This window comes from Sciurus vulgaris, assembly GCF_902686455.1.
Source record: "Sciurus vulgaris genome assembly, chromosome: 1".
NCBI lineage: Eukaryota > Metazoa > Chordata > Mammalia > Rodentia > Sciuridae > Sciurus > Sciurus vulgaris.
The window spans coordinates 128,103,212-128,131,207 of record NC_136461.1 but is presented as its reverse complement, the minus strand read 5'-3'; the positions used below and the strand labels follow the sequence as shown (position 1 = coordinate 128,131,207).

At 32.5% G+C, this 27,996-nt stretch overlaps 1 protein-coding gene across 6 annotated transcripts in view; it reads right to left on the bottom strand.

Moving 5' to 3' along the window:
- The window catches only part of SNTG1 (syntrophin gamma 1), a gene marked incomplete at its 3' end in the record, with an annotated part of 879,325 nt that overhangs the window by 246,572 nt on the left and 604,757 nt on the right, over window positions 1–27,996 (bottom strand). For all 6 annotated transcript variants that reach the window (XM_079136674.1, XM_079136675.1, XM_079136673.1 and 3 more), the window contains 3 exons: window positions 15,843–15,945; window positions 12,983–13,065; window positions 6,941–7,071 (listed from right to left, as the gene is read on the bottom strand). In XM_079136674.1, the coding sequence (XP_078992800.1) occupies window positions 6,941–7,071; window positions 12,983–13,065; window positions 15,843–15,945 (317 nt within the window). The remainder of the gene's footprint in view (window positions 1–6,940; window positions 7,072–12,982; window positions 13,066–15,842; window positions 15,946–27,996) is intronic.

Genomic DNA, 27,996 nt, shown 5'->3' with positions numbered 1-27,996 from the left:
CATTCCTTCCAAACTAGTTTTGCTACCTATTTCACAAAACTTAAATCTACTAATCCCTTTCATGATTTGAAACTAGATAAATTATCATTCCCTAAATACGCCCAGCACTCTTCTACAACTGTATAGTTTCCTGCAGTATTCCACTTGAAATGCCCTTCTTTCCCACCACTCCACTGATGATCTGTGAGGTCACTGCTAGTCAATTTACACTGTCTAACTATGAGTCTGCAGAACCCATAGTTTTTTAAGGTATAAATTGAAGAAGGCAACACGTATCCTGCTACTCATATTTTGAATACTTGGGACTGGGTTTCTTAAAACCTGATAATCTGCTAAAAATGTGAATTATATTATATCTACCAGTCATACCAGTCAAAATCCAATTCACCTTTTAAGAATTTAACTAAGATACAACATATATATACACACACACACACACACACACACACACATATATGTATAATATATGTATATATGTTTTATATATATGTATATATCCCTTTTTCTTTTGACTTGTGGGGATTGAACTTAGGGCTTTGCACATGCTAGTACTTCACTCTACCACTCAGCTACATTCCAGCCCTTTTAATATTTTTCTTAAATTGATTCAGAATCTCATCAAGTTGCCAGGTTTGGCCTCAAATTTGCAATCCTTCTACCCCAGCCTCCCCAGTAGCTATGATTACAGGCATGCACCACCTCACCTGGTTTCCTTGATGTTTTTTATAACTCTTCTATTTGTAATGAATCTCTCCCACTTGAATGCTCCTAGATGTCCCAGTTTTTTGATTGCAGTAATTGTCCTTCCTGGCATTCAACCTATTTGTTTACCTCTGCATACCATTCTTTCTTACTAGGCTATAAGCTCCTTGAAGAAGGGCCACTTACATGACTTCACATTGCTCACAGTGTTAGCATAGTGATCATAGTCTTTAAACTGTAACTGCACAAAATCCCATTTCCACTTTATTTTAGCAATGCCTTTTAGCTAACTTGTGTTCTGGTGCCACTCCAGGCAGTTCCACTATCAAGTTTGCATTCTGATGCTTCTGTTTTTTAACTACAACCTCTTCCTTTCCATCACAACCAACTTAACCTATTCTTTACCCTTTCTAATTTTTGTAGTCCACACATCTGTTCAGGATATGTCTGTATTCTTCCCCTAAACTGGGTTTCCTATTCATCCACATAAGTTATGAGGGGTTTCTTTTCCACTCCAGTATTTTGTGTCACTTTGACCTTTAGCTTTCCCTATCTGAATGATTTGCAGCTCGGAATAACACAAAATTTAATTACATTTTTCCTCCTAATGTCCAATGTGCCTTGTAAAAATTAACAAATTGTGCAAAAAAATGTTCCAATAAAATTGGTGCCTGGGAATCCTGAATCCTTCTTATCTACTTTAACTTTCTATCCTGACAGAGATCAGTATTACATGTAGTGGAGTGATTTTATTCATTCTTGTTGGATAACTTTATTTCCCATAATAGTTTTTCTATGGTATGTATCCTGATTCAAATTGTGGATCCTGCCTACCTCTAACTCATTCTGCGCAAAGAGCCTTGCTTTCCAAATTTTGAATGTCTAGTATTCAGTCAGAGGAAGCACACTGCACTGTACATCTTTATCCTATTTATTTTGTATAAATTATCAGTTTTAGAAATATATGTCCTAATACTTGATCAATCAGAATTATATTAGTGTAAAGCTTTTTGTAATATACTTCTTCAAAAGTAATTTTTAAAAATTCCTTTTTGTTTTTCAGTCTTCCATGGATTCTCAAGTTCCTTAGTACACTATTCTTCTCTGGCTTTGGAAAATATAAATGTAGACGACAAATTTGTACTCTTAAATAGGTGTCTTACAAACTTAAGAAATACAACAAATAGGAAAACTTTGACAAAATAATTTCCCCAGTTCAAAAGAACTGAACTAAGTTTATATAGAGTTGTCTAAAGTATGACTTTTCCAGAGACAGACACTGATTCAGTCAGGCTTCCATCTGTGGGTTTACCTCCATGAAGTCAACCAAACAGGGATGGTAAGTACTGGGGAAAAAATTGGTGTCTGTAATAAACAGACACAGACATCTTTTTCTTGTCAATATTCCCTGAATAATGCAGTATAATAACTGTCTACATGGCATTTACATTGCATTAGGTATTATAAGTATACTAGAGATTATTTAATGTGTAAGGGAGAATACAAGTAGATTACATAAAATATTACATCATTTTGCAGAAGGAAAAGTCTGGTGTCCATGGTCATTCTTGGGATCAATGCCCTAGAGATACCTACAGACAACTGTATTTATATCAAAGAGGTGCTCATTGGTGGTTCTTTCATTAACCCCATAGAGCAATGTTTAATAACAAGTGAAAAGGTGGAGTGTACATAAATATTGTGCTTCACAAAGGGATACAGAAATGGCTGGTGGAGTATATGAGCTCATGTAAAATCTTAATGTTATTTACTTGAATATTTTTGAAAACATTGACTATTCCTTACTACATAAAGCCTATTTCTTCTCCTGCTGACTGATCTGTGAAAATGGAACATGATTGGTTCACTCTGGATCACCTTGTACAGGACCACATGAACCACTAGTGATGAAGACCTACAGGTGGCCCCACACAGGAACATGGTGCCATCTCTCACTGTTAGCATCTTTCCAACTGATGTCTTCTTAATAAATAACCATGAATATGATATGCTCTGAAATTTCCTTTTATTTCCTTCACCACATTTTTTTAACCCAACTTGCTCCTATGATTATTCTCTCCATCATCACAAAAATTAATTGGTTTCTCAATCCTCCCAATGTATTCTTAAGATAATCAACCACTTTTTGCTATTTCGAGTTCCAATTGCAATAGCTTCTATGTATTACAGTATCATAGAGAGTTCTTTCTTTTTCTATTTACTTCTTTTCTGCTTTATGTACTCACTGATTCTGTATTCTTCTTAGAGCCCCCAAAGTCCACCCCTAAAATCAACCATGAATTGAGTACTTTTTATGAACCTGCCTTATATCTTGGTTCCATTAGTAGCCTCAATTCTTGGATTATGGAAAAACATGTCCTCATAGGCACCATAATTGCCAACTGTTCAGATACTAAACTTCATCCGTGGGTCCCCAGTATGGCACCACCTCAAATACCCTCTCCTCAGGATAATCAAGGTATATATTCATGGAAGGAAGTAGAAATTTTGTTGTCACGTGGAATTTTCTAAATGTCTGAATACAAAGCATTGAGCTTCATTTCAAGATTATTGTTTTTCATAATGTTGAAGAGACATACAGTAGGTGGTGCTTCAGCCAAAGAACAAAGAGATGGAATTCTTTGTCATTAGATGGTAGAATGAGACAGACATCATTACCCTATGTACATGTATGATTACACGAATGGTATGAATCTATATCATGTACAACCATAGAAACAAAAAGTTGTTCCCCATTTGTGCACAATGAATCAAAATGTAGTCTGTAAAAATAAAAAAAAAAATTTACAAATTTAAGAAAGAAAAAATTCATTCAATAAATATTTAGTGAGTTCTTTTGAGGAGTAAAGTATGCTGAATAAAGAAACAAATACTATGTTTCTAAATTAAAATGTACTCACACACACACACACACACACACACATAAACATTTTTATGTACTCATTTTTCACATAAAGAAAGTAAAGCCCAAAGACAGTAAAACCTACCAATGTTCCCATAAGGTCTACCTTCTATTTTAATATCTTTGATATTGTAATATTATGCAATATTATGACCTGCTTCAACTTTTAAAGCAGACATTTATTTATGAATCAGGGCCACTGATATGAAATAAATATAAAATTTTCATCACTGATAAACTTACAAAATATTGACACAATATTCTATGACAGTAGCCTAACTTAGATGCAAGTAATTATGAGAAGTATTACATCATCTACGTCAAAATTATAGCCTTTGGCAAAAATCAACAAGGAAATAATACCTTACATTTTGAGGGTAAATAATTTGTCATCACGGGCTTGTCATTTGTCCTCCCCACCCCAACACACATAGGATGAATCCTCTGCTATTAGTCTATGTGCACCTTCAAAGAAAAGACCAAACACAATTCCTCCCACTTACAAACATTAAATCAATCTTTATAGAGTAAGTAAGTGAATAATAAATTATCTCTTGAATTTGAATTACTGTGAAAGCCATTCTTAATAGTGCTATGTCTGTAACTACTTATGACTGTAATATTTATTAAGTATAATTATGTAAGTTGCTAAAAGCTATTGCTGTGTTGAAGCATCACAAAAATAAAAATGTAAACAGTCATCTGGACTCATCCAAACAATTCCTTTTTTCCTGGAAATTAATTTAACTAAATTCCTTTATATAATGTTACTGGACATTTTTTTTAAAGTAAAAGCTAAAGAAAAATACACACAATAAAAACAGCATTAGTGTAAATACTAAGAGAATTCTTAAAGCAGAATGTAAATAGAACCAAAATGAGGGAATGCAGAAAAGCAGAAAGATTAATAGCAGGATATATTTGAATAAATAAGTATGGACAAGAATAATATATCTTGAACCATCTAAAACACATGTATCAATGAAACATTCTCAAATATAGGAAAAGGATGAATAGGACAAAGTGTTCTAAATTTCTAGAATTTTCTGAGAAAAAAGAAAAATTAATAAATTATACTAAACTAATAAGTCAAGGTTAGGAATATAACATTATTGGCTTAATATTTAGGCTAAATTAAAATAACAATATGTTGAGACAAAGGACTTTATCCATAAATATATATAAGATTGTCACAGATTACTAAGAATAAACTATTTCTTACAAAACTTGCAAAAGACATTAACAGATATTCAACAAAGGGGATACACTCAAGATAAGTATATGGACAAAAATATTAGGAATGTTGAAATCAGGGTCACAATGACATATAACTACACATGTATCAGACAGGTAAAATAAAGATGGTGACAACACCAAATGCTGGCAGAGACGTTGAGAGGCTGGATCACTCACACATTTCTGGTGGCAATGTAAAATTATGTAATCACCCTAGACAACAATTTGTTTTTTAAAAGACTAAACATGCTTTATAATACAACTCGGTAACTGTACTCTTGAGTGTTTAACACAAGAAATGAAAATGTATATACATACAAAAATGTCTACACCAATATTCACAACATCTTGATTTGGAACAGCCCCAAACCTGATATCCTTCAAATTGTTAATATTTAAAATGTGGTGTGTCTACACCATGAAATACTACTATGAAGAACAAAAGGAATGAAAAGTTGAAAAATGCAAATACTTGGAAGAATCTCAAGGGAATTTTGCTGAGAAAAAATACAATCCAACCAAGCTATGTAGTATTCTTTAAAGTACAAAATAGAGATAAGGAATAAAAGAGAAGTTGTCACAGCTAGGAACATGGAAAGGCAGATGCCAGCACAGTATGAAAAGGACTACAGGTAGATTCTTATGGTAATAGAGCTGGATTTTAGCTGAGTGTTGGTAAATATGGGACCATACACCTGTGATGAACTTTTGTAGAACTGAACACACACATGAATTCATGCACACTCAGAGCTAAAATCTTAACAATCTGTGGGTTTTATCAATGCCAACTTCCTACCTATGATGCTGCACTGTTTTTGCAAGATGTTACCACTTGGAAAAATAGACAAAGTCATATAGAATATATATGTAATAGTTCTTATAACTGCATGCAAACCCACAATTATATCAAAATAAAGCATTCAATTACAACAAGCTAGGGTTTTAAATAGAAAATATTTTAGGATGGTAGATGCAATCCCAAATAGATCAGTGAATTACATTTAAAAGCAACTGAACTACGTAATCTAATTAAAAACTATGACTGTTATTTTGGATTAAAAATGAAAAGGAAGGGGAAAATCCAAATATATACAGATCTTAAGAGACATTTTTAAAAGAATTGAGTTGAAAAATTTATAAATTTATAAATCGTATAGATCAATACATACTATGATTAGTATTTATTATAATACAGATAAAACATTTTTGAAGGCAAAGATGTTTTCAGAGACATAGGATGTTTCATAAAGATAAAGGGTTACATATCAGGAACTTTATAATAATTCTAAATCTTCTTGTATACACTAATATAAAATTAAATATATACACTGAACACTGACACCCTAAAAGGAGAAATACACAAATCTATCATACAAATGGGAGACTTTAATATATCCCTCTCGACACTGTACCATAAAAGACAAAAATATCATTAATAACACTGAAGCTCATAATCACTCAAAACTCCTTATGACTTAGTTGAAATAGGTGTGACATTGTACTAAAAATGACAATATTCATCCTTTCTAAGGGCATATGGAAATTTCTTTCCAATTCTTCATCTGTTGGGTAAAATCAAGCCTCAACAAATATCAAAGGATTGAAATCATCCAGCATGAAATTATACTAGGAAGCAATAACAAAAGTGATAATTAGAAAATCCCAAATTCATTTAAAAATGTGCAATACACTTTAAATAGTCCAGGGGTCAAAGAGGTAACAAGAAGTAGTAGATATCATTAAATAAATAAAAAGAAGACAAAAACATCCACACTAGTGGGATTTCCAATCTGGTCACTCTAAGGAGGTGCTTCCTAACACATTTAAAGGATCTTGAACCACAACAAATCGTAGAGAAGACCCTGTTAGGTGAGTAGTAAGGTCGCTTTCCTAGGAACCTTGGGCTTGAGGAGTGACCAGATGGACCAGACTCCTGGATTTTCTTATTGCCTCTATATATCCTAGCCTGGGCCCTCTAGAAACATGCTAAAAAATTAGAATGAGAAGGCATACTATGTTAAACTTGAGTACAGGTCTTTTCTTTTCAATCAAGAAGGTATAGAACCCATATTAACTCACCGACTCAAATCTGTGCCAGGAACATATTGGGACAAGCGTGAATGAAGCAGGGGGATCAGTCTGAGGTCACACCATCGCTTCTCCCATCTCAAGCCTGGAGATGTTGGCCATGAGGAACATGATAAGGTGTCCTGAAAAGAAAACAAACATTCTAACACTCAGATCTTTTTTCTTCCATGCTTTGGGTTTCTGTGCCACAAACCCATTTCATTTGTAGCTTACTGTTTTGTTTTGTTTTTTTCCTTCATAATGTTCAAATATTTTTAAAGACATTTCTTCATGAGAAGAAATTCAAACTGATTTACACTAAAATTGTATTTGTAAACCTTGCTATTGATGAAATTCTACATGAAGGCGTGGAAGGATTCATTAGGATGAAAAATGCTAGTGAAAATACACGGGAATAATGGAGTGGGGTTGAGGAAAGAAAGAACCAAACTGTGGCAGAACTGAATTCATTGAGGAATGGGAGAGATGAAGCGAAGCTGAAACTGCAGTGAAGCAAAATGTGGCAAAAATAAAAATAAGCAGTGATTCATTCAATTAGACAAGATATTCTGAGTACCTGCTAAGTGCTAAGCAAGCATCATTATAAGTGCATATAATTTATAATTTAATTGCAAATATTTTTTAATAAATAAGTTCCTTCTATAAAACAACTTTTAAAACATTGCTCATGGAAGTTTTTGCTCATTGTTTGAACGTCATGTTTATAAAAGCCTTATATTTTCTTATATTGTTTTAATGTCATACCGAGGCAATTATTGCCAATTTGAAATTATGTGCAATATAATTCTTCTTGGGAAATATTTTTTTCTCTTTAATTTTTAAGAAGACATCAAAACATTTGAGAATTTCCACTTTGTTTTATTCCAGAGTCACTGTTAATTTTTTTCTTTAAACCAGCAGTTGACAAAGACTTTAAGTGTGTCATGGTGCAGTTTGACTGGGAACTGCTAACTTGTCATGTGTATTTGCTAATTTTTGAGTGATGGTTTTAGAAGATTTTATTTTAGTCTAGATTCAAAATTGTATTAACTAAATATTTTTGAGCATTACTTTCAAGAATTAACTTCTTTAAATGAATTTGAAAAGAATAACATTATGTTCAGAATGTACTATCTTTGGAGTAGCTTAAAATACTCAGAAAGTTGAACTAAGTTCACGCAGTGAGAGAAAGGGCTCCTGTTGGTGACTCACTGAACTACTCAGCCTCTAAAACACATGTCCGTTGGTTAAAACAAAATTGCTTATAATGATTAACTGTTGATTGTGAAGACAAAATCCAAAGTTTCATATTATGTCAGGAGAGATCAGCACATGATGTGTGGTCAGTTCTTCACGACGGATATGATAGAAGGTCAGTATGGGCCATGGGGTCAGTTAGAGACAATTCAACAAGGGTGGTGAGGGCTCAACTGCCAAATCAGAACCAGACCACCCAGGTTTTAATCCCAATTTTCCAACTGACTAGTGCATTAGCCTAAGGTCAAGTTATTTAAAATCTCTGTGTCTTACTGTGCCTATTTTCAAAGTAGGGATAATAAGAATAACAACTGGTAAGATTATAGTCAGGAATAAATGAGGAAGTGCTTAGACTAAAACCCAGCACTGAACTCCATGCTAATTTCAGTATCTTTAAGAGGCTAATGGAATTTTGACCTTCACTGATAACAACAGGCTGATTAGAAGCATCATTCAGTGGCAGTTAGTAAATAATGGAAAGTGAGTGTTTTCAAAAGAAATTATCTTGAATAATGGACAGACCCTATTTCTAAACATGAGGTTTCCTGAAGACATCATTGTTAGTTCTAATAATAGTATTACTACTGTTGTTTATAATCTTTATAAGTGTTTTTTAACTTCTTGAATACTTTGGAACATCTTTGCAAGATAAAGATATTACAATCTCATCTTGCAGAGGAAAAACCAGAGGCTATTTATTTTAGAAGCAATGAGTTACTACTTGTCACCTTTTCTAGGAGAGAGTACATGGGGAAGCAATAATGCTATGAGCCAGACTTGGGCAAATAGACTAGTTTCTGTGGTTAGTCCAGTACTGTCCAGGGTTTTAAATCAGTCTTTCTACTGGTCTCTCATCATATGTAATGAGTGTCAGTCCATATGGTAGGTCTCCCATCATATGTAATGAGTGTCAGTCCATATGGTACGTTGGCTCTTCACGTAAGATGTTATAAGTGGTCAGCATGGGATGTGGAGTATTTTTGTTAATTTGGTTGTTATAGGTGGTCAGCACATGACAAGTCCTATAGCACAGTCTAGGTTAGCCCACAGGTGAAACCCACTCCCAGGCCCCTGTACACATGACTGAGAAATTCTACAGCGAACAATTCACCAGGGCATCCAACCAGTCAATAACAGCTCCAGGATTCACTCAGACCCAAATCTCTCTAATTTTAAAGAGAAATTACAGCACAGCATTTACATTCATAATCAGCGGGGCAAATAGAAAGAATAATTCAGATTTTTCTGTTGGTTACTTTATATTTTCTTACATAATTTAGTCAACTGTTATGGTTTGGATGTGAGGTGTCCCCCAAAAGCTCACATATGAGACAATGCTGGAAGGTTCAGAGAAGAAGTTATTGGGTTGTAAGAATCTTAACCCAATCAGTGAATTAATCCCAGGTGGGATTAATTGAAGTGGTAGGGTGTGACTGGAGGAGGTTGGAATTGGGTGTGACTTTGGGGTTTATATTTTGTATCTGGACAGTTAGAGACTCTCTCTCTCTCTCTCTGTTTCCTGATGATGGGAGCTGCTTCCCTCTGTCATGCTGTTCCACCATGATGTTCTACCTCACCTTTTGCCACAAGGAATGGAACCAGCCTTCTATGGACTAAGACTTCTAAAACTGTGAGCCCTCAAATAAACCTTTCCTCCTCTATAATTGTGCTGGTCAGACAATTAAGTCACAGCAGTGAAAAAGTTGACTAAAACAGAAATTTATTTTAAAATGAATTAAGTTATGAATAAATAGGATAGAAAATATAAAAGAACATAAAAATATAGGCAATGAAACATGGAGGACAATAATAATCATAAAAAGATGAGCATGAGGTTTTAGAAAAAAATATTGATAGGTACCACAAATTGGCAAATATGAAAATGCATGTGTTCTTTGGTACTCCTTTAGAATATTGATTGCATATTTTACATATTAGTGATTTAAATAAGTCACTTTCTGTTAGTCTTGTTAAATTGAATGTTCCTGTGTGAACAACAGAGCATACATTTGGTTTGTAATCTGTAAACATCTTAAATTCAACTAAGTCACGTGTTCAAAATCTCCTTAGCTCTTGCCTGCTATTACAACACTAATAACTATTGTTCTTTAGCTGCTTATGATAAAGTTATTTCATGGATTTGTCTGTAGCTGTGATTTTTATAATTTTGGGATAAGGAGTCATAATTAATAGCTTCCCTAAATACCTGGAAAAGTGTTTCCACAAGTAGATTCTCAGTAAGATTTAAAAAACCTTACACATTGAGATTATCTTCTTTGAGTGTTATTTATCTGAATTTACTTGTGTCTTGATTCATATCCTCTAACACATTATAAGCACCTTTAAATTCCTTATAATGAAACTTCCTTGGCATTGTCAAAGGACAGTTCAACTGTAATGCTAAAAATGAAAATAAAATATGCCTCTTGGAAAGAGGGAAATTGGGAAGAAATAGCTCCAATTTGAAAAAAAAAATGTGGCTGGCAAATGATATTTTGAATTTTATACAAGTGGATTTGTTAGTAATATCCATGCTATAGAATTACTGAGTAATTTTCTTCCTATAATTATAGCTTTCTAAATCATGACATTATTCCATGGTTGTTTTTATGTACAACAATAAAATGAGTTAAAAACAAACCAGAATAATTCCTTCCCTTAGACCTTTTGTTCTGACTTCTCTGTTTCTCATTATCACAGAGGAGTTAAAGGACATCAGACAAGAGTAAGAGCCACCTTACAAACAGCTTTCTCGTATTTTGAAGTAAATCACTCATTTTATATATATACACACATATAAAATCTTAGGAATTATATATATGTATATATAAAATCTTAGGAATAGAGCTGACATGGAGAGGGAGAGCCTTGTAGAATGACACATACAGGGAAAATTCTCAGAAGAAACCCGTGAGGACTGAAGGAAGCGAAGATGAAGTGGTAACACCCTGGTCAGGGATGAAGCTCCCTGAAGGAGGAGCACCACCTCATCTGCTGAGGCTCTGAAGGTCACCTGCATTTGTCTTCCCAACACCGGGGCCCTCTGACTCAGGCACAGGACCTACTTATGAGCAGAGTCAGCTGTGGAAAGGGACAGCCCACACTGCAGCTCGGGGCAGGTACACCAGCATGTAGGAGGGAGTGGAAGGACACTGAAAGTATAAAAGGAATCTCAGTGGAGGGGGAAAAAAGTGAGTGGGCAAAGAAGTTCTGAAAGTTAAAAGGATAAAAGAATTGAGGCTAGGGTTGTAACTCAGTGGTAGAGCACTTGTCTACCATGTACATGGTTCAACTCCAGCACCCCAGAAAAACAGGGAAAACAAATAAAGAAAAAACTGTGGTTGGAGAATCTTTTTTAAAATCCATAGACTTGAGAAAGGAACTGATGGGAACACAGAAAAAAAAAAATGTATAGTTTGCATATTAGGACACCAAATTTTTAAATCACTCAGATCTTTCTGTTCTCAGATTATCAGTGCTTTAAATATCATCAACTATGAGAACTTTTCTGATAAAATATCAGATAAATATAACCATATATGGTTGGTTTTATAAAATATCTTTCCAATTATAGCAATAAACATTTGTCTTGCCAAATAATCCTTTCTATAAAGAAAAAGAAAGAAGAAAAATTGGTGACCTAAGACACTCAGTTAAGGAATAATTATGGTGTAATAGGGTACAATTAAGGCCATTTGGATTTGAACATACAAAAGCTGAAAACAAAAAAAATTGAAATAAAATGCCACAATTTAGTAAATTGAGGATGAATCATGCAAGTCAGAAGGGGAAGCTAGAGGCTTTGTATATTTTAACACAGGGAACAGAAAAATAAAATTCTACTTAAGGTTGACTTGCTATTCTTCATAAATGTGAACACAGGGGATATTTGTTAGACCTACATATAACCAGAGAGAATTGTTTTATCTTTGAAATATATTTTGAAAGTTGAAATGCAAGAAATTTCAAAATATACTTGAGAAATGAAAACGTACAAGTGGAAATAAACACTAAAAATCTATTTTTTAAAAATTAGTAATGTTTATCATATTTCTATTTTTTCAAGATATCACAACTTAGTAATGATTAGAGTCAGATTACAATACTTATTTCTTGACTTCTGATTTTTTGTTTTTTCTAAAACATTATTTTGTGGTTGCTAATATTTAAAAATATGATCTATTAATGTCAATCACTCCTAATCATTATTTGAAATATATTCTATCATAATCCATGAAACAATTATGTTAATTTTATATGCATTTTAACGTAATGTGTAGGTTGGATTTTTGTCACTTTGCTATAATTCTCTGATATACATAAAGATTTATAAGACATTGAACACTTGATAAATAATTACTTTTAGCTAAATAATTAAAAGAGAAAATGATAAAAATTATGTCAAATAATATATAGCATGGACTTACATATAATAGAAAATATTCCATAATGATGTTGTGACCTCCCCAAATTAAAAGCTTCCATAACAGAATACTTAATACATACAAATCTGAGATGAGAAAAATCTTAAAAAATAAATAAATAAATAGCTGACCTATTTATTTTTCTTCCTGGCTTATATTACATAAGTGAGGAGGGAAGAAAGAATTTAATATCTATGAAATAAATGATATTTAGTAATCATTTGTCTATGAAAATATGTGTAAGCATATGTATGTATGTGTATATATGGGTGTGGGTATGTTTGTGTGTGTGTGTTGTATGTACATATATTCTTAGGGACTGTGTGTGTGTGTTATCTCCTTATCAGTATAAACTATGCCTAGGACATCTTACTGTATTATTTGGATGGTAGTTGAGATGCAAGCCACTGTCACAAAGAGGAGAGGAGGTACCACTGCTCTGGTCACTTGGAGCACCTGCAAGAGACAAAATTGTAATATCCTGCTAGTTAGGATGCCATGCTGTTCTGGCTACTGAAGTCCACATTAAACTTTGATTAATTCTAAATAATGACAAATAAATCAGGTTCTTAAATAAAATCACATGTTCTTTATACCCAAGAGTTTTGCAAGGTATTGAAGTACTAACAGAGACCTCAAATAATTATATTTCATTTTAGAACCATTTAAACTTTATTAAGGAAAATACATAACCTTACAAGTTGAATTATTTTGTTTTATTACCTGGAGTAGACTACACTTTAAGTCATACTTACAATAGTGCAAGATTTTGTTTCCCTACAAAGTTTCATTTTATGCTATGTTTCAACCTACTAGCAAATTTTATCCTTAGAAACCATTTTTCCAAGTTGCAAATATTTTTATATGTACTATGTCTTTAAAGGTGCCCTTGGTATGTATTCTAATACCTTTGTTGAACCTGTCGTCTAATTTTGTGAAATTTTAATGAAAAACCTTATATTAGAGCCTCATGAGGAAATTGATATCTATTTTTTAAAGATTAGTAATGTTTATCTTAAAGATTTCTATTTTTTCAAGATATCACACCTTAGTAATGATTAGAGTCAGAATACGATACTTATTTCTTGACTTCTGATTTTTTGTTTTTCCTAAAATATTATTTTGTGGTTGCTAATATTTAAAAATATGACCTATTAATGTCAATCACTCCTAATCATTATTTGAAATATATTCAAATGTCACACATCATAGGTAGGTAACATCTCTATCATAATCCATTTGTTTAAAATATAGAAATTTTTTTTTATTTATTACTATATAATGGTCTTTTTTACTATTACATTGAAAATAGTCCCTGAATAAAGATACAGAATTATCAACTGTGATCTCAACACAATTGTTATGTTATTGTTATGTGTGTGTATCACAAATACTTTCTTCCATTCTTTGGAAAACTTGTAGAAACATAGCTGAAAGTGATGCTGCACACCTGTAGTCTCAGGAACTCTGCAGGCTGAGGCAGGAGAGTCACAAGTTGAGGCTGGCCTCAGCAACTTAGTAAGACTCTCAGCAACAGTTAACAAGATGCTGTCCCAAAGTTTAAAATATAAAAAGATCTTGCGATCTAACTCATTGGTAAAGTGCCCAGATTCAACCCCAATATTGAAAGGGAAGGGAAGGGAAAGGAAGGAAAGGCAAAGAAATGATATATGTAACCCACTCATACTGAGTAATGAAGAAATAAAAAATTCTGAATAGACTTAAAACCAGTATGGAGAGCGAATCATAGATTTAAAACTACTTTAAAAAAGCAACCCAGGATCAGATTATTTCAGTGGAAAACTCTACCAAACATTTAAAGAAGAATTAACAATAAAAAACAAAATGAAGAGGACAGACTGTTTCCAAACTTAAGGCAAGCATTATTCTGATACCAAAGTCAGATAAAGATACTACAAAAATGAAAACCATAGGCCTATCAGGGGTTGAGGTAGGGGAAATGAGAGGCTGCTTATTTAAGGTATAAAAGTTTCAGTTTTGCAAGAAATTTCTGGAGATTTACTGCATAACAGTGTGCATATACTTAACACTACTGTACTGTACATTTAAAATGTTTACACAATCGTAAGTCTTATGTATATTTAGTACAATGAAGATATACCCACTTTGGAAATATATTTGGCAATTTATTAACAAGTTAATTATTCATTCATCCTGTCACTCAACGATTACTAGGTATTTATTGTAGTAAGATAAAATCATGAAGTTGCCCAAAACCTTATAAAAAAACATTTATAGTAGTTTTATTTATAATAGCAAAGTATTGAAAAAAGATGTGGTATTTTCAACAGAAGACTACATTAATAAACCTAAAAGTATTCATCCAATGGGATATTACACAGCAATTTGAATGAACAAACTACTGAAATGTATAGCTTAGGTGAATCTAAATTATTCATAATAAAAGAATTCAGAAATTAAAAATAAAAACTAAAAACGGTATGATTCCATTCCAAAATGTTCTAGAAAGGCAAATGGTGGTGATAAATTATTTCAGTGCTTGTTTCTGTGGCTTGTGCTTATTGGGAAGAGTTAATGAGGATGTGTAATGTGATTGAAAGGAATGTGAATTAAGCAGACGTTTTCTCTTTTAGAACTGAATCAACTGTGCATTTACAATCTTTGAATTTCACTGAATGCAGATTATTACTCAGGTAAAAATATATTTATCAATTTTGAGAAAAAGTAGAAGATATGTATTTCGTTTCAGCAAAAAAAAAAAAAAAAAAAAAAAAAAAAAAACAAGCAAAGAAACTGATAGGAACTTTTTAAAGTAACTCTTGTTTAAATTATTACATTTCCAGAAAGGGAAATTCTTCCTTCAAACTTTCTACTTTTCTTAGGACAAACAAGTGTAAATTCCTGTTTAATCAAGTATATCACTTTCCAGCTAAAGAAAATATATTTACCAAATATTATGAACAAAATTCAATAGAAATACAAAATGCAAAATGATGTGTATTATGATTTTGAAACAAATCATGTTTGTCCAATTACAGATTGGAAAAGGACTGTAATGTGGTAAATACATTCTAAAATAAAATAACATATGCTCTTAGTAAGCCTTAGTAGAACACCTAGTGATATAAAATGTCAATATTCAGGTAGTCATCCTAATATTCAAGAAACTGACAATTACTAGTCAGAAAATAATGTTTTATAAAATGAATACAATGAAATGAATATCTTATCCATTCTTTATAAATGCTTACATGCACAGTCTTCATTCAATGGGAGTTTAAGGAAGGCAGGTGCTCTTTTTAAAAATGAAACAGTTAGAGTCACTTCTTCTCCAGCATTTCGAAGAACCTGAACCTAAAAATAAAAAGAGTTAAAACTAATTTATCATTATTTTTATAATTTTATATGATAACAAAACATTGAAATTATCGATCATCTTTTCTACTTCCTACCTCTCTTTAGTGGTCAGAAACATTTATTTGAAATCAGAGGGAGTAAATGAATTTACATTGTAATAATAAAACCATTGATGTTCATCCTCATTTTTTTTCCCTGTGGTTTCCTTTTAATATATAATGTGCCCTTTCTATTCATATTTATTGAGACCTTCTTGGGTTTCTGGTCTAAATTAGGCAATATGAGATGTTATGAAGTCTAGATATAATGAAAGACAGATATAATGTTTAAGCCACTGTTTATTAATTTAGTAAATATTTACTGGACACTGATTATGCAACTGAAAATCAGCTAAGCTTTGCAAATATAATTTAAAAAATGATGCTGAATATATTGACCAAAGCACTAATTCAAATTAAATAAAATTGCACCAAGTCAGTTAAACTGTTTTGAGAAAAGGAAATAGGTATAACATCATTAAACCTGTTCTTTTCCCGTAAATCTGGAGAATTTTTTAAATTGTAAAATGAAAAGTTCTGGTTATACCAGTTAAAAGAATGCCAATTTCTCCCAATATGAAAGCACATAAAATGTTATTAATGTAAAATTTAAAATTCAAAGAACAATAAGACACTGGGGAGTTATTTGTAGCAACATACCTAAAAATATATATAATTGTAATTTTAAATGCTCATGTAAACTAAGGGGAGGATTAAGAATCATGAGTGAAGGCTGGACGTGGTGACAGACACCTGTAGTCCAAGGAGGTTGAGGCAGGAAGATTTTGAATTCAAAGCCAGCCTCTGCAAAAGTGAGTCTCTAAACAACTCAGTGAGACACTGTCTCTAAATAAAATACAAAATAAGGCTGGGCATGTGACTCAGTGGTTGAGTGCCCATGATTTCAATTCCCATCTCCCCCCGACCCCGCCAGAAAAAAAGAATAATTAGTGAAGAGTCAGTTAATAAACATGTAAATATAGCTTGTTATGAAACATGCAGAAAACTCCTTCCTACTTGGAACTTCCTACTTGGTCAGAAAATACTTCCCTACTCAGAGGCATTGCCAGGAATACTGGCAAGTTTCTTAACACAGTGTGCAGTGAGGGAAACTACATTTTCCCCCTCACATAGGGATCCCATATTGGTGGAGAGAGTCTAGGAGAGAAACCACCAGTTAATGCCCCTGCCCCTCTACCTCACTGGCAAGGGGTAACCCACCACAATAGGCACTGACATAGAAATGCTCTTAATCACCACTAAGAAAGCATCCCTTTGCCTAATTAGTGGTACCAAGGCACCCAATCTGGAAAACTCTTTCCACCTCCCTGGATAACACCAGCAGGGAACTTCAGTCATAGAAGTAGCATTGACCATGTTTTAGAATACATATTGTAGGTCTGGGAGGGTGACTTGGTGGTAGAGCACTTGCCTAGTATGTGCAAGACTCTGGGTTCTATACCCAGCACCACAAAAACAAAATATACATTGGAAATGGAACCATAGAACGCAAAGCTCTGTGTGAAGCAGTGAATTCTTACTCAAAAAGAAAACCATTAAGACAGAGTTGGCTATCATAATAAACAAATTGGCAAAGATGCAGTAAAATTCATGTATCAGGAATATCACTCTGAAAATATCAATTTGAAAGAGAAAAGATAATCAACTAACAACAATGAGATAAATCACATGTTGGAATTTTCTGATGAAAAAAAATTTTCATTATGACTGTTATGTGAATTTAATTTATTTAACATTAATCACTGCCATATCAGAAATACTAAAATGGGAGACCTTCTCTTTTAAGTACTACAAAATAATCTGATATCTAATTCTAGATTTTTTTCTTGGCAATTTTGACATGAAAACTGTTTATATAACTAAGACTTTCTTCTACTTCAAAGACAGTAATTCAGATGAAAACTTATCACAATCAAACCCAAATATATACACAATATATGGAGCAGTTGGATATTTATTTAAAAATATAAATGACATGATCTTCATATGAAGTTTGAGAATGAACAGTAATTCTAAGAAGTGAGAGGAAATTGAAAAACCTGTGGAAATACCATTTGTTTCTCCAACTGCAAGTGAGATTGAAATTCAATGGATGCCTACATACACTGTAGAATTTAAAGTTGATGAAAGAATTCATCTTCTAAGTTGCAATGACAGCAGAGTATTCAAAATTCTCTGTATCTTTAGTCTTAGTCACATTTTGAGTCTAGTTTCCTAGTTAAGAAAGAATGGCAGGTGTGGTCTCACCTGCATGCCCACCTTAATGAATTGGGGCAAAGGAACATATGTTATAAATACCCAGGGAGACCAAAATGTAAATCTCACCTACACTTCTGACAAAGATTTTAATGTGATCCTAATAAAAATGTTTCAAGGAGGAAATACAAAACTTTTGAATGATTTTTGAATGAAAAATTACAAAACCCTCAGCAAAGAAATTTCAAGTTATAACAAAGATCAAACTGCAAATTGTAGAACTGAAACAGAAAAACAAAATAAACATGGCATAATGAAACAATTTCTGAATTAGCTAGAAAAGAGAGTAGAGACAGGAAAGATGGATTTTATGAAGATGAGGATAGAACAATAAGAACTCACCCAAACTGAACAGCAGAGATGATATAGATAAGGAACAATAGATTCAGTAACCCACACAATAATAGCAAATATATAATGTTCATATCAAAAGGGAGATGAGAAAGAATAGTAAGACTGTAAAAAAACGTAAACAATGACTAAAAAATTCTCAAATTTGGTCGTAAACATGAGGTGAAAGCTTTAAGAAGTTTAAGTTATCCAAAAATATAGAGCTAAAGAAATCAACACCAAGACACATTATTATTAAAACTCTTCAAACTAATTAAGGATATGTAAATACTCTTAAAACAAGCCAAGGATAAGTGACATATGAAAACATTCTTAATATTTTTAACAAATCATATCTACAAACATATTAAAATATAATGTCTTGATCAAATAGAATTTAATCCAGGAATACAAGGTTGATTTAGCATTAGAAAATAAATCACTGTAATTAACCATACAGAAAAATTAAGCTAAGAAAAAATTTGATAAAATCTGAAATCTATTTCTAATAAACACTTTGAAAAAATGATACTAGAAAACTTTCTCAAATTGACAAAGGGAATCTATAATAAAAAAAAAAAAACAGATAATATCATCCTACATCATGAAAGACTGAAAGCTTTAAAGCCCTAGGTTAAGATAAAATAAAAGAATATTCATTGTAACCACCATTAGTCTGAATTTTAATTGATTGCTATTCTGGGATGAGGAGGGGGGACAAGCATCCAGATTCAAAAATAAGAAACAAAAATCTTTATCTCCAGATGATATGATAATTTATATTGACAATTCAGGAAGTAATAGTACTAGAAGTAGTAAGTGATAGTAATTTTTAGCAATACTGCAGGGTATGGGATGAATACATGAATAATATTTCTCTGGGTACTAGCTATCAGAATTTCTTACTTAAAAATAGTATCATTTACAAAAGGAACAAAACATGAAATATTTATGTATTAATATAGCAAAAGTTATGAGATTCTGTACATGTAAATATCTAAAACATTTCTAAGAGAAATTTTAAAATTTGTAAATAAGTGCATCGGAGAAATTAATACTGGTGAGATGAGGGCAATTCCAATGGTAATGCAGAATTTCATATAGAAATTGACAAACACATTCTAAAATTCATGTAAATATTTAAGAAATATAGAATGTACCATCTCTGTAAAGTTTTGTATCTAACAAAATCATTAACATTACTTGATTTCAGAGATTATACAAAGTATTAAGTCATGTGGAATTGTCAAAAAGGAGAGACAGATGAGATTTAAAGAGTGTCCAGAAGCAGATACAAACAGAAATGAAAATCAATTATCAACAAAGATCAAACAACGATCTTTCCAATAAATAGTGCTGGGATGATTGGATATCCTCATTAAAAAAAAGAAAGAAAGAAAAAAAAATATTTCAATCTATACCTCAAAACTACATACCCACTGCATTAAAGTGAATGAAGAGATGTAAATGTAAAACCTAAAATGATAGAATTTCTAGAAGTAAACTTTGAAGAAAATCTTTGTGACAGTGCAGTAGGAAAAGATTTCTTAGTTATTACACATAAACATGAACCACAAAAGAAGAAATGGTTAAGCTGGAAGTCATAAAATCTTAACCATTCTGTTGTATGCAAGACACTTTCAAGAGGGCTATAAGCTGTGAGAAAATAGAACATACCTTTATCTGATAAATTATATAAAGAATTCTCAAAAATCAATAATAAAGCAAATGATCCAATAAGACATGGGCAAAATTCTTAAGCATATATGTCCCTAAGAAATTTATATTGATAGCAAATCAGCACATAAAATACGATTGACACAATTAGAAATTAGGAGACTGCAAATTGAAACAATAGTGAGATACCACTGTAATTCTTCTGAAATGTCTGAATTGTGAGTACCTAAGATAACAGGCTGGGCAAGGTTGTAGAGGAACTGGAACTCTCAGATGTTGCTCATGGAAGTATAAAATGCTCAACTTTACAAAAGACCTTGGCAGTTTCAAAACCTTGAAATGTAAACCTACCATAAGATTCAGTACGTTTATTTTCAGAAATTTGCCAAGTAAAATGAAGGCTTACATCTTTGCAAATATTTTTTCATTAATTTTCACTAATGCTCATAGTAGCTGCATTTGCAAACCTCAGAAAATGGAGACATCAAAATTTCCATCAAAAGGTTAATGGGTAAACAAACTGAGGCATATTTTTACAACATAATATGATTCAACAATAAGAAGAAATGAAGGATGTATTACTGAGACATCTACAAACTGAAAGAATAAGAAAGAGTACAAAATAATTATACTGAGTAAAAGGAGTCAGGCAAAATATTCCCTGTAATGTGATTTTATTTATATAAAATGGTAGAAAATGCACACTAACTTATAGTGTTACAAAGCATACTAGTTATCTCTGGAAAGAGAAGAAGGGAAGAGGTGGAAGGATTATAAAATGGCAAAATAAAATGGTAGGGTAAATGAAAATTGATCTGTACTATACCGTTGACTTTTACCTAATGAACTAAGAAAAAATCCCAGTAAAGCTTTATATGTAAGTGATAATACACACACATATGAAGCACACATATATATACACATACATATGTATACAACCACATATATGTACATGTATACCAAAATATATCAAACTGTGCACTTTAAGTATGTACAGTTTATTGATTGTAAATTACATCCCAATATAAGTGGTTATTATAAACAAACAATATATATATATATATATTTTTTTTTTTTTTGTCATTGTCGTTTTTGGCACTGGGGCATTGAACCCAGGGGTGCTCTACCACTGAGCTATATCCCCAGCCCTATTTTGTATTTTATTTAGACCCAGGGTCTCACTGAATTGCTTAGCACCTCGCTTTTGCTAAGTTTGGCTTTGAACTCATAATCCTCCTGCTTCAGTCTCCTGAGCTGCTAGGATTACAGGCATGCACTGCCATGCCCAGCTAAACAAAATATTTTTAAATAATGCAAAAAATAAAAGAATTTAACCATATTAAAAGTAGAAATAAAATGTAGAAAATTATGCAATAATTCTCATAGATGTAAAAGAAAATTGATAAAACCTGCTAGAAAACTTAGTATACACACGGTTGTCCATCATATTAAAAGGATATGTACAAAAAACTTAAATCATTGTTAATAGTGAATTATTAAATTATTTCTGAGATCACAAATGAGGTAAAAATGTCCATTATCCCCTCTTTTCCTACTACTATCCCGATTTTCTGGTCTTCATGCAATAAACAAGAAAGGAAATAATATGTAATAGAATTGGAATAAAAAGGAAATTGTAATGACACTAAGATAACAGTATTTTAATATTTGAGAACTTATAGACATTATTATATGGATATAATTAAGTGGGTCACTAAGAGAGCTCAGTGTAGAATAGCATATACAAAATCAATATGCAAAATCATAGAACTTTGTTTAATATTAATAAACAAATTTAACATGCATAGTTAAATCAATAGAGGGATATTTTATTTCATGGATTGATATATACAATAACAATATTAATATTTCTCTATTTTTATAGAGATTCAAAACAATCCCCAAAGTTCAATTCTGATTTTGTTTTTGTCTGAGTCTGGCCTTTTTAATTTGCCTTATGGATTTGCACTGCATTATTGTATAAACACAATATTGATATCAATATTATGTAACTGACTAGATAATTTGTGATGAAGTGAAATATCAAGGCAGTGAAATGAAGCAGCTGAATGCTCATATTCAAAGTGCACAATAAATAATATGTAGGGTTAAAAATAAATGCAAATGTAACATGTTTAAGTTCATGTGGGTACCTAAGAAATAGGTAATGGACAACTGTTTTAAGTCTTTACATTTGTGCTTCAACCTTGAAGTTCTGTTCAAGTATAACTGAGAAACTTAACTTTAAAAATCTATAAAATCTCACTATGAACAGATTTTCCTTTGAAATAAAAGGCCACATACATACAGGTATTTGTTTCCAGCCTTTGATGTTTAGGCATTTCTTAATTAATGTAGGGATATTAATCTTTTCAGCAAAGAGAGGATAGTGGGTATTAAATTTTTTCAGGTATCCACCTATGCTTTGAAGGCACTTTTAATCAGTCTGATACTGTCAGTTTGGAAAATGCAGGTTCTATAACATAAATTCATCCTTCAGTAGATGAATGGAAAAATAAAATGTGGTATACACACACACACACGCACACACATACACACAATGGAATATGACTCAGCTTTCGAGAAGAATGAAATTATGAATTTGCTGGTAAATGGATGGGGTTGGAACATATCATGCTAAACGAAATAAGTCAAACCCAAAAAACCAAAGGTCAGATGTTTTCTCTGATACTCAGAGGCTAATTCACAATGACTGGGGTGGGGTTGGGGGGTGCTAGGGAAGAATAGAATTACTTTGGATTAGGCAGAGAAGAGTGAATAGAGGGGAAGTGAATGGACATATTGTGAGCACACATCAGGACACACACACATCTTCTGAGTCAGTAAGGTAGTGAGACAGGGTAGGAAAGATAGAGTGAAACAGACATTATTACCTCATGTACATATATAGTGCATGGCTGATGTCATCCTACAATATGTACAATCAAAAAAATTAGAAATTATACTCCACTTATGTATGATTTATCAAAATGCATTCTAATGTCATGTATAACTAATTAGAACAAATAAAACATTTTAAAAAGAATAGATATTTCCTGTAAAATCAAAACTCTGTACCAACAAATCCAGTTATCCTTTTTGTCTTTATTCACATTTTATGATTCCAATTAAATGTGAATTTTAATCAGATTAATATAAGCATAGTTATGCTCTCAAATTGCCTGAGGTTACGTACCTGAGCAAAGAAATAAAGGTTGGTAAATGATAGCTGTCAGTTAAAATGGAAAAGGGAAGTGGAATTAAGTGATATTTATGGTTTTAATCTTAAATTCATTACAAATCTATAATGCCTCCATTCATGAACTAGGTGCTCTTATGCTCTATTTGTCGGTTAAAAGGAAAATTTCATAAAACCTTTTGTTGTTCTTCACTCTTTTTTCTCTTTCCTTGGAGGCCATTCCATTTCTATAAGCTTTCAGAGAGGAATTTTGATACCAGTCACTGTTCATGGGTGTGATGACAAGGGGGCCAGAGCTAGGATTGCTTGTACTTGTTGAAAAGAGAGTACTGCACTTTGCTTGGATGAGTTGTGAACACACATCAGGACATACACATCTTCTGAGATGGTAGGGTTGTGAGACAGGGTTGTAAGGATGTTCATTACACCTCACATGATATCAGGACAAATAAGAGAAGAATATTAAGTATTGCTTTTCACTGATGACATTAAGGGAAATAGTCAACCAACATTTTGCCTTAACATGGGGCTCAGTTCATTATTTTCTTAAAGTCCTGGATTCTGGCTGAAAATGATATTAAACATGACATTGAGGACTGACTTTGACAAGTTGTTTTACACACATACTAAATAGGGTAGCCTAGAAACTATAACATCCTTTATTCATTTACCTCAAAATAACCATCACATGTGTACATCAAGTAAATGGATCATTTTTATGCATTGGTTTAGAAATAGGTGGAAAATAATGATGTTTTATAAATGTGTGTACATATATATACATATGCATATACACACATGTATATTATAAAAACAGTATAAGTATTTACAGTCCAGCAAATGAAAAAGACATTGTGTTATGATTAAGTCATTTTATTTTTAAACAGGAAACAAAAAAATCAGAAAATTATTGTCAATATAATTTCAAAAAAATTATCATCAGTATTTCATCAACAAATTAAATGCATATATTCCCACTAGCTATTTAAAATATTTTGAAGGACATTTTGTCAAATTGAGTAATAATTTCTAATAAAACTGCTAAGGAAATAAGAATATAAGAAACCCACTGGCGCACTCCCCACTTAGGGCTGTCCCTGAGCTCAGCACACTCTTTAAGCACCTGAATGGATATTGTTCTCAACTCCCTCTATTCTTTGCTCAGAAGTCCCAACAGTAAGTTCTATCCTCACTATCCTAATTAATAAAGCTCTCCACACACCTCTTTCTTTTCTTGCCTGCTTTATTTGTCATTTTCCTTGTGGATAAGCATCTCCCAACCTACCATCTCCTGTAACCTGTGCTTACATACAATCTGCTTACATGCTAACATAACCTCTACTATGTTTTTGTCTATCCTGCCCTTGAAATATGTGCTATACAATGGCAGTAAGCTCTCTCTAGTCCAGAGATATATTTAAACAGCCTAGCATGGCACCTGGCTCATACAGAGTCCTTGTTACATAAGTTTAATAAGGTTAATTTCAAATAAAAACTGCCCTAGATGTTAAAACGATAAAACCATGAAATCAGACATTAGATAAAGATGCCCTCTATCCCTATGATTTTTCAACAATCTTTGATGAGTTCTGAAAATAAAAAAGGCAGTGATATAAAAACAAAAAATCACTTTTATAGCCATTGAGAATTTAACATAATCTCTTTATTAAAAATACCACTGAATGACTTTAGAAAAAAAAACCAATACACTCCACTAAATAACAGTTGAATTAAGTAGGTACTGTGTTGAGATTGCTTCATTCAATACTGAACTGGGGTTGTGGCTCAGTGGTACAGTGTTCATCCTGCTTGTCAGTGCCCTGATATCAAACCCCAGTATAGCAAAAACAAACAAAACACTACCTTTCCCTACACCAATAATAAATAGTAGAAGAAATATGAAAAAATCTAGAAAATAAACCCTGCAAAATCCTTAGGGATTTAACTAATAGGCATAGATTGCTTTGAAGTAAATTTAAAATTATTATTAAAGAACAGAAAACAAAATTTCTTCCTTACCCAGATAGGCCATATGCTTAGTGACATTTTCTATAAAGACAAATTAAGTGAATAAAGAAGTTTTAAAACATTTCTCCCCAAACACAAGAAAAATTTGAAAAAAAGAACAGAAGTAGGGGCTGGAAGGAGTTGAACTGTCAATATCTGAGCATGCTATGAAGTCACATAATGAAATCAAAACCCTATTAATATTGGAGAAGACAAATAACTGGTAATGAGCAAAACTCCAATAAATCTTAAGGTTCTTGAAATACTTGAAAATACATGATAGGAGTTTTTTTTTTTTTTTTAAATTTTAAATCTAGTGTTTAAAGGACTGATTATAATAGTGCCAGCATATCTGATTATTCTTACAAGAGAAAATAAAGCAACACACTATTTTATGCAAGGTGCTTACAATAAATCCCAGTACATTCAAGTTTTGTATGTAAGTAATACCACAGGAATAATCTTGTAAATAACTATAGAGGATAACTCAAAAGAGAGAAGTATTAAACTGAACTACAAACCCAGAACCTAGAAGAGAGATCTACATCATTGTTACATTTGTAAAGCTACATAGGAAAATGGAAATGTTATAAGTTTTGCTTGTTTATGCTCCACTGAGCTACTGACTTCTTTCTAAAAGATGAATAAAATGGTTTTCTGTTTGTGTTTAGGTCTCAGTTTTTTTTCTTTCTTTTGGCTGGGGGAGCCAGTATTAGGGATTGAACCCAAAGATTTTTTATCATTGAACTACATCTCCAACCCTTTTTATTTTGAAACAGGGTCTCACTATGTTGTTTAGGGTCTTGCCAAATAACTCAGGTGGACCTAGAACTTGTGATTCTCCTGACTCAGCCTCTGGAGCAGCTGGGATTATGGGCAGGTGCCACTAGGCCCACTTTCTATAGGCAAATCTATCTAGTCACTGTTAACTCTTGACCTGTTTTTTTTTTTTTTTTTTCTTTTTCTTTTATGAATTTTTAGTTGTAGATGGACACAATATGTTTATTTTACTTGTTTATATGGTGTCACTGAGCCACAACCCTGGTCCCACCTCATGCTTTTGAATGAAATCAAAAGAAAATTTTTGTGGTTTGAAGATCTCCTGAGGTTTAAAAAAAAAAAAAGGAAGAAGATCATATTTACTATGTTACTCTTGTCTGGACAAAAACAATGAAAAATCAGCTTGATTCTTGAATTACTTTTTTTGGGGTGGCAGGGTGGAGGATACTAGAGATTGAACTCAGGGACACTCAATCACTGAGCCACATCCCCAGCCTTGTTTTATATTTAATTTAGAGACAGGGTCTCACTGAGTTGCTTAGTACCTGGCATTGCTGAGGCTGGCTTTGACCTCATGATCCTCCTGCCTCAGCCTCCCAAACCACTGGGATCATAGGCATGCACCACCATGCGCAGCTCTTGCATCACTTTTGATAAAGTTTATAGAAACCAAACTATACCAACATGCAAATTGTATGTTTCATGATAGCAAAGCTCCAATTCACCTCTCTTGCACATTGCTGTCATCTTTAATGAACTGATATATGCATCAGTGGGTTCCTAAATAGTACATTTTCAGAGATGATAATGACTCATATGCAACATTGTTGAAATATTCAAGACTTTGTATTGAGTTATGCTTGATAATTTAATACAACAATATTTTCTCTACTGATAATTGGACCATACTATCTAACTAATAAGTTCTTTTGATTTGTTAATTTGTTTTAATGAAAAGTCTTATGATCAATTGAATGGTTGATCATTCACATTTGTTCAAATGAATAAGAGCACAATGTACTAATTATCATAAAAAATAAGAGCTTATAGAGTCACTGTAAGTGCTCAAATACAATAAAGCCTTAGTTTTATAAAATAAAGCCAGTAAAGCAAATTAAAATTATATTTGATTTTATAAATGAGTACTTGAAAACACTGTAAAGCTAAGTGACTTGTTCCAGTACAGCAGATAATGCATGATAGAGTAGACAAAACATACATGTGTAAGTTAGTTCACCCCTCCTACTTTAAAGAAAGATCAATGGGACATCTGTGTTCCTACCTAACTGTAACTTACTACTCATTGATCAATGCTTTCCCATTGCCCTCCTCCATTTTCCACTGCCCTCCTTCCCTCCCCTCCCCAGCTTCTGGAAATCACCATCCCACTATCAATATCTATGAGATCGATTTTTGATAGTATAGGAGTGAGATTATGCTGCACCTGTCTTCCTGTGCCTGGTTTGTTTCACTTAACAGGGTTCTAAAGGAATAAGGGGGTCTAGTGGGTTATTGTCCTGTAGGATGACTACAGATAACAAATATGTACTATGTATTTTTAAAAGCAAAAGGAAAGGGTAATGGTATTACTATGAATGACACCATAGTGATTCAAAGGGAATGTTTTCATTATGAAGAAATGATAGATGTTTCAGAAGATAAACATGCTCAGCATGATTTTAAATTTATATACATTACAAGGTACGCAGGAACTTTAGATTACATAGAGGGGAATGAGAA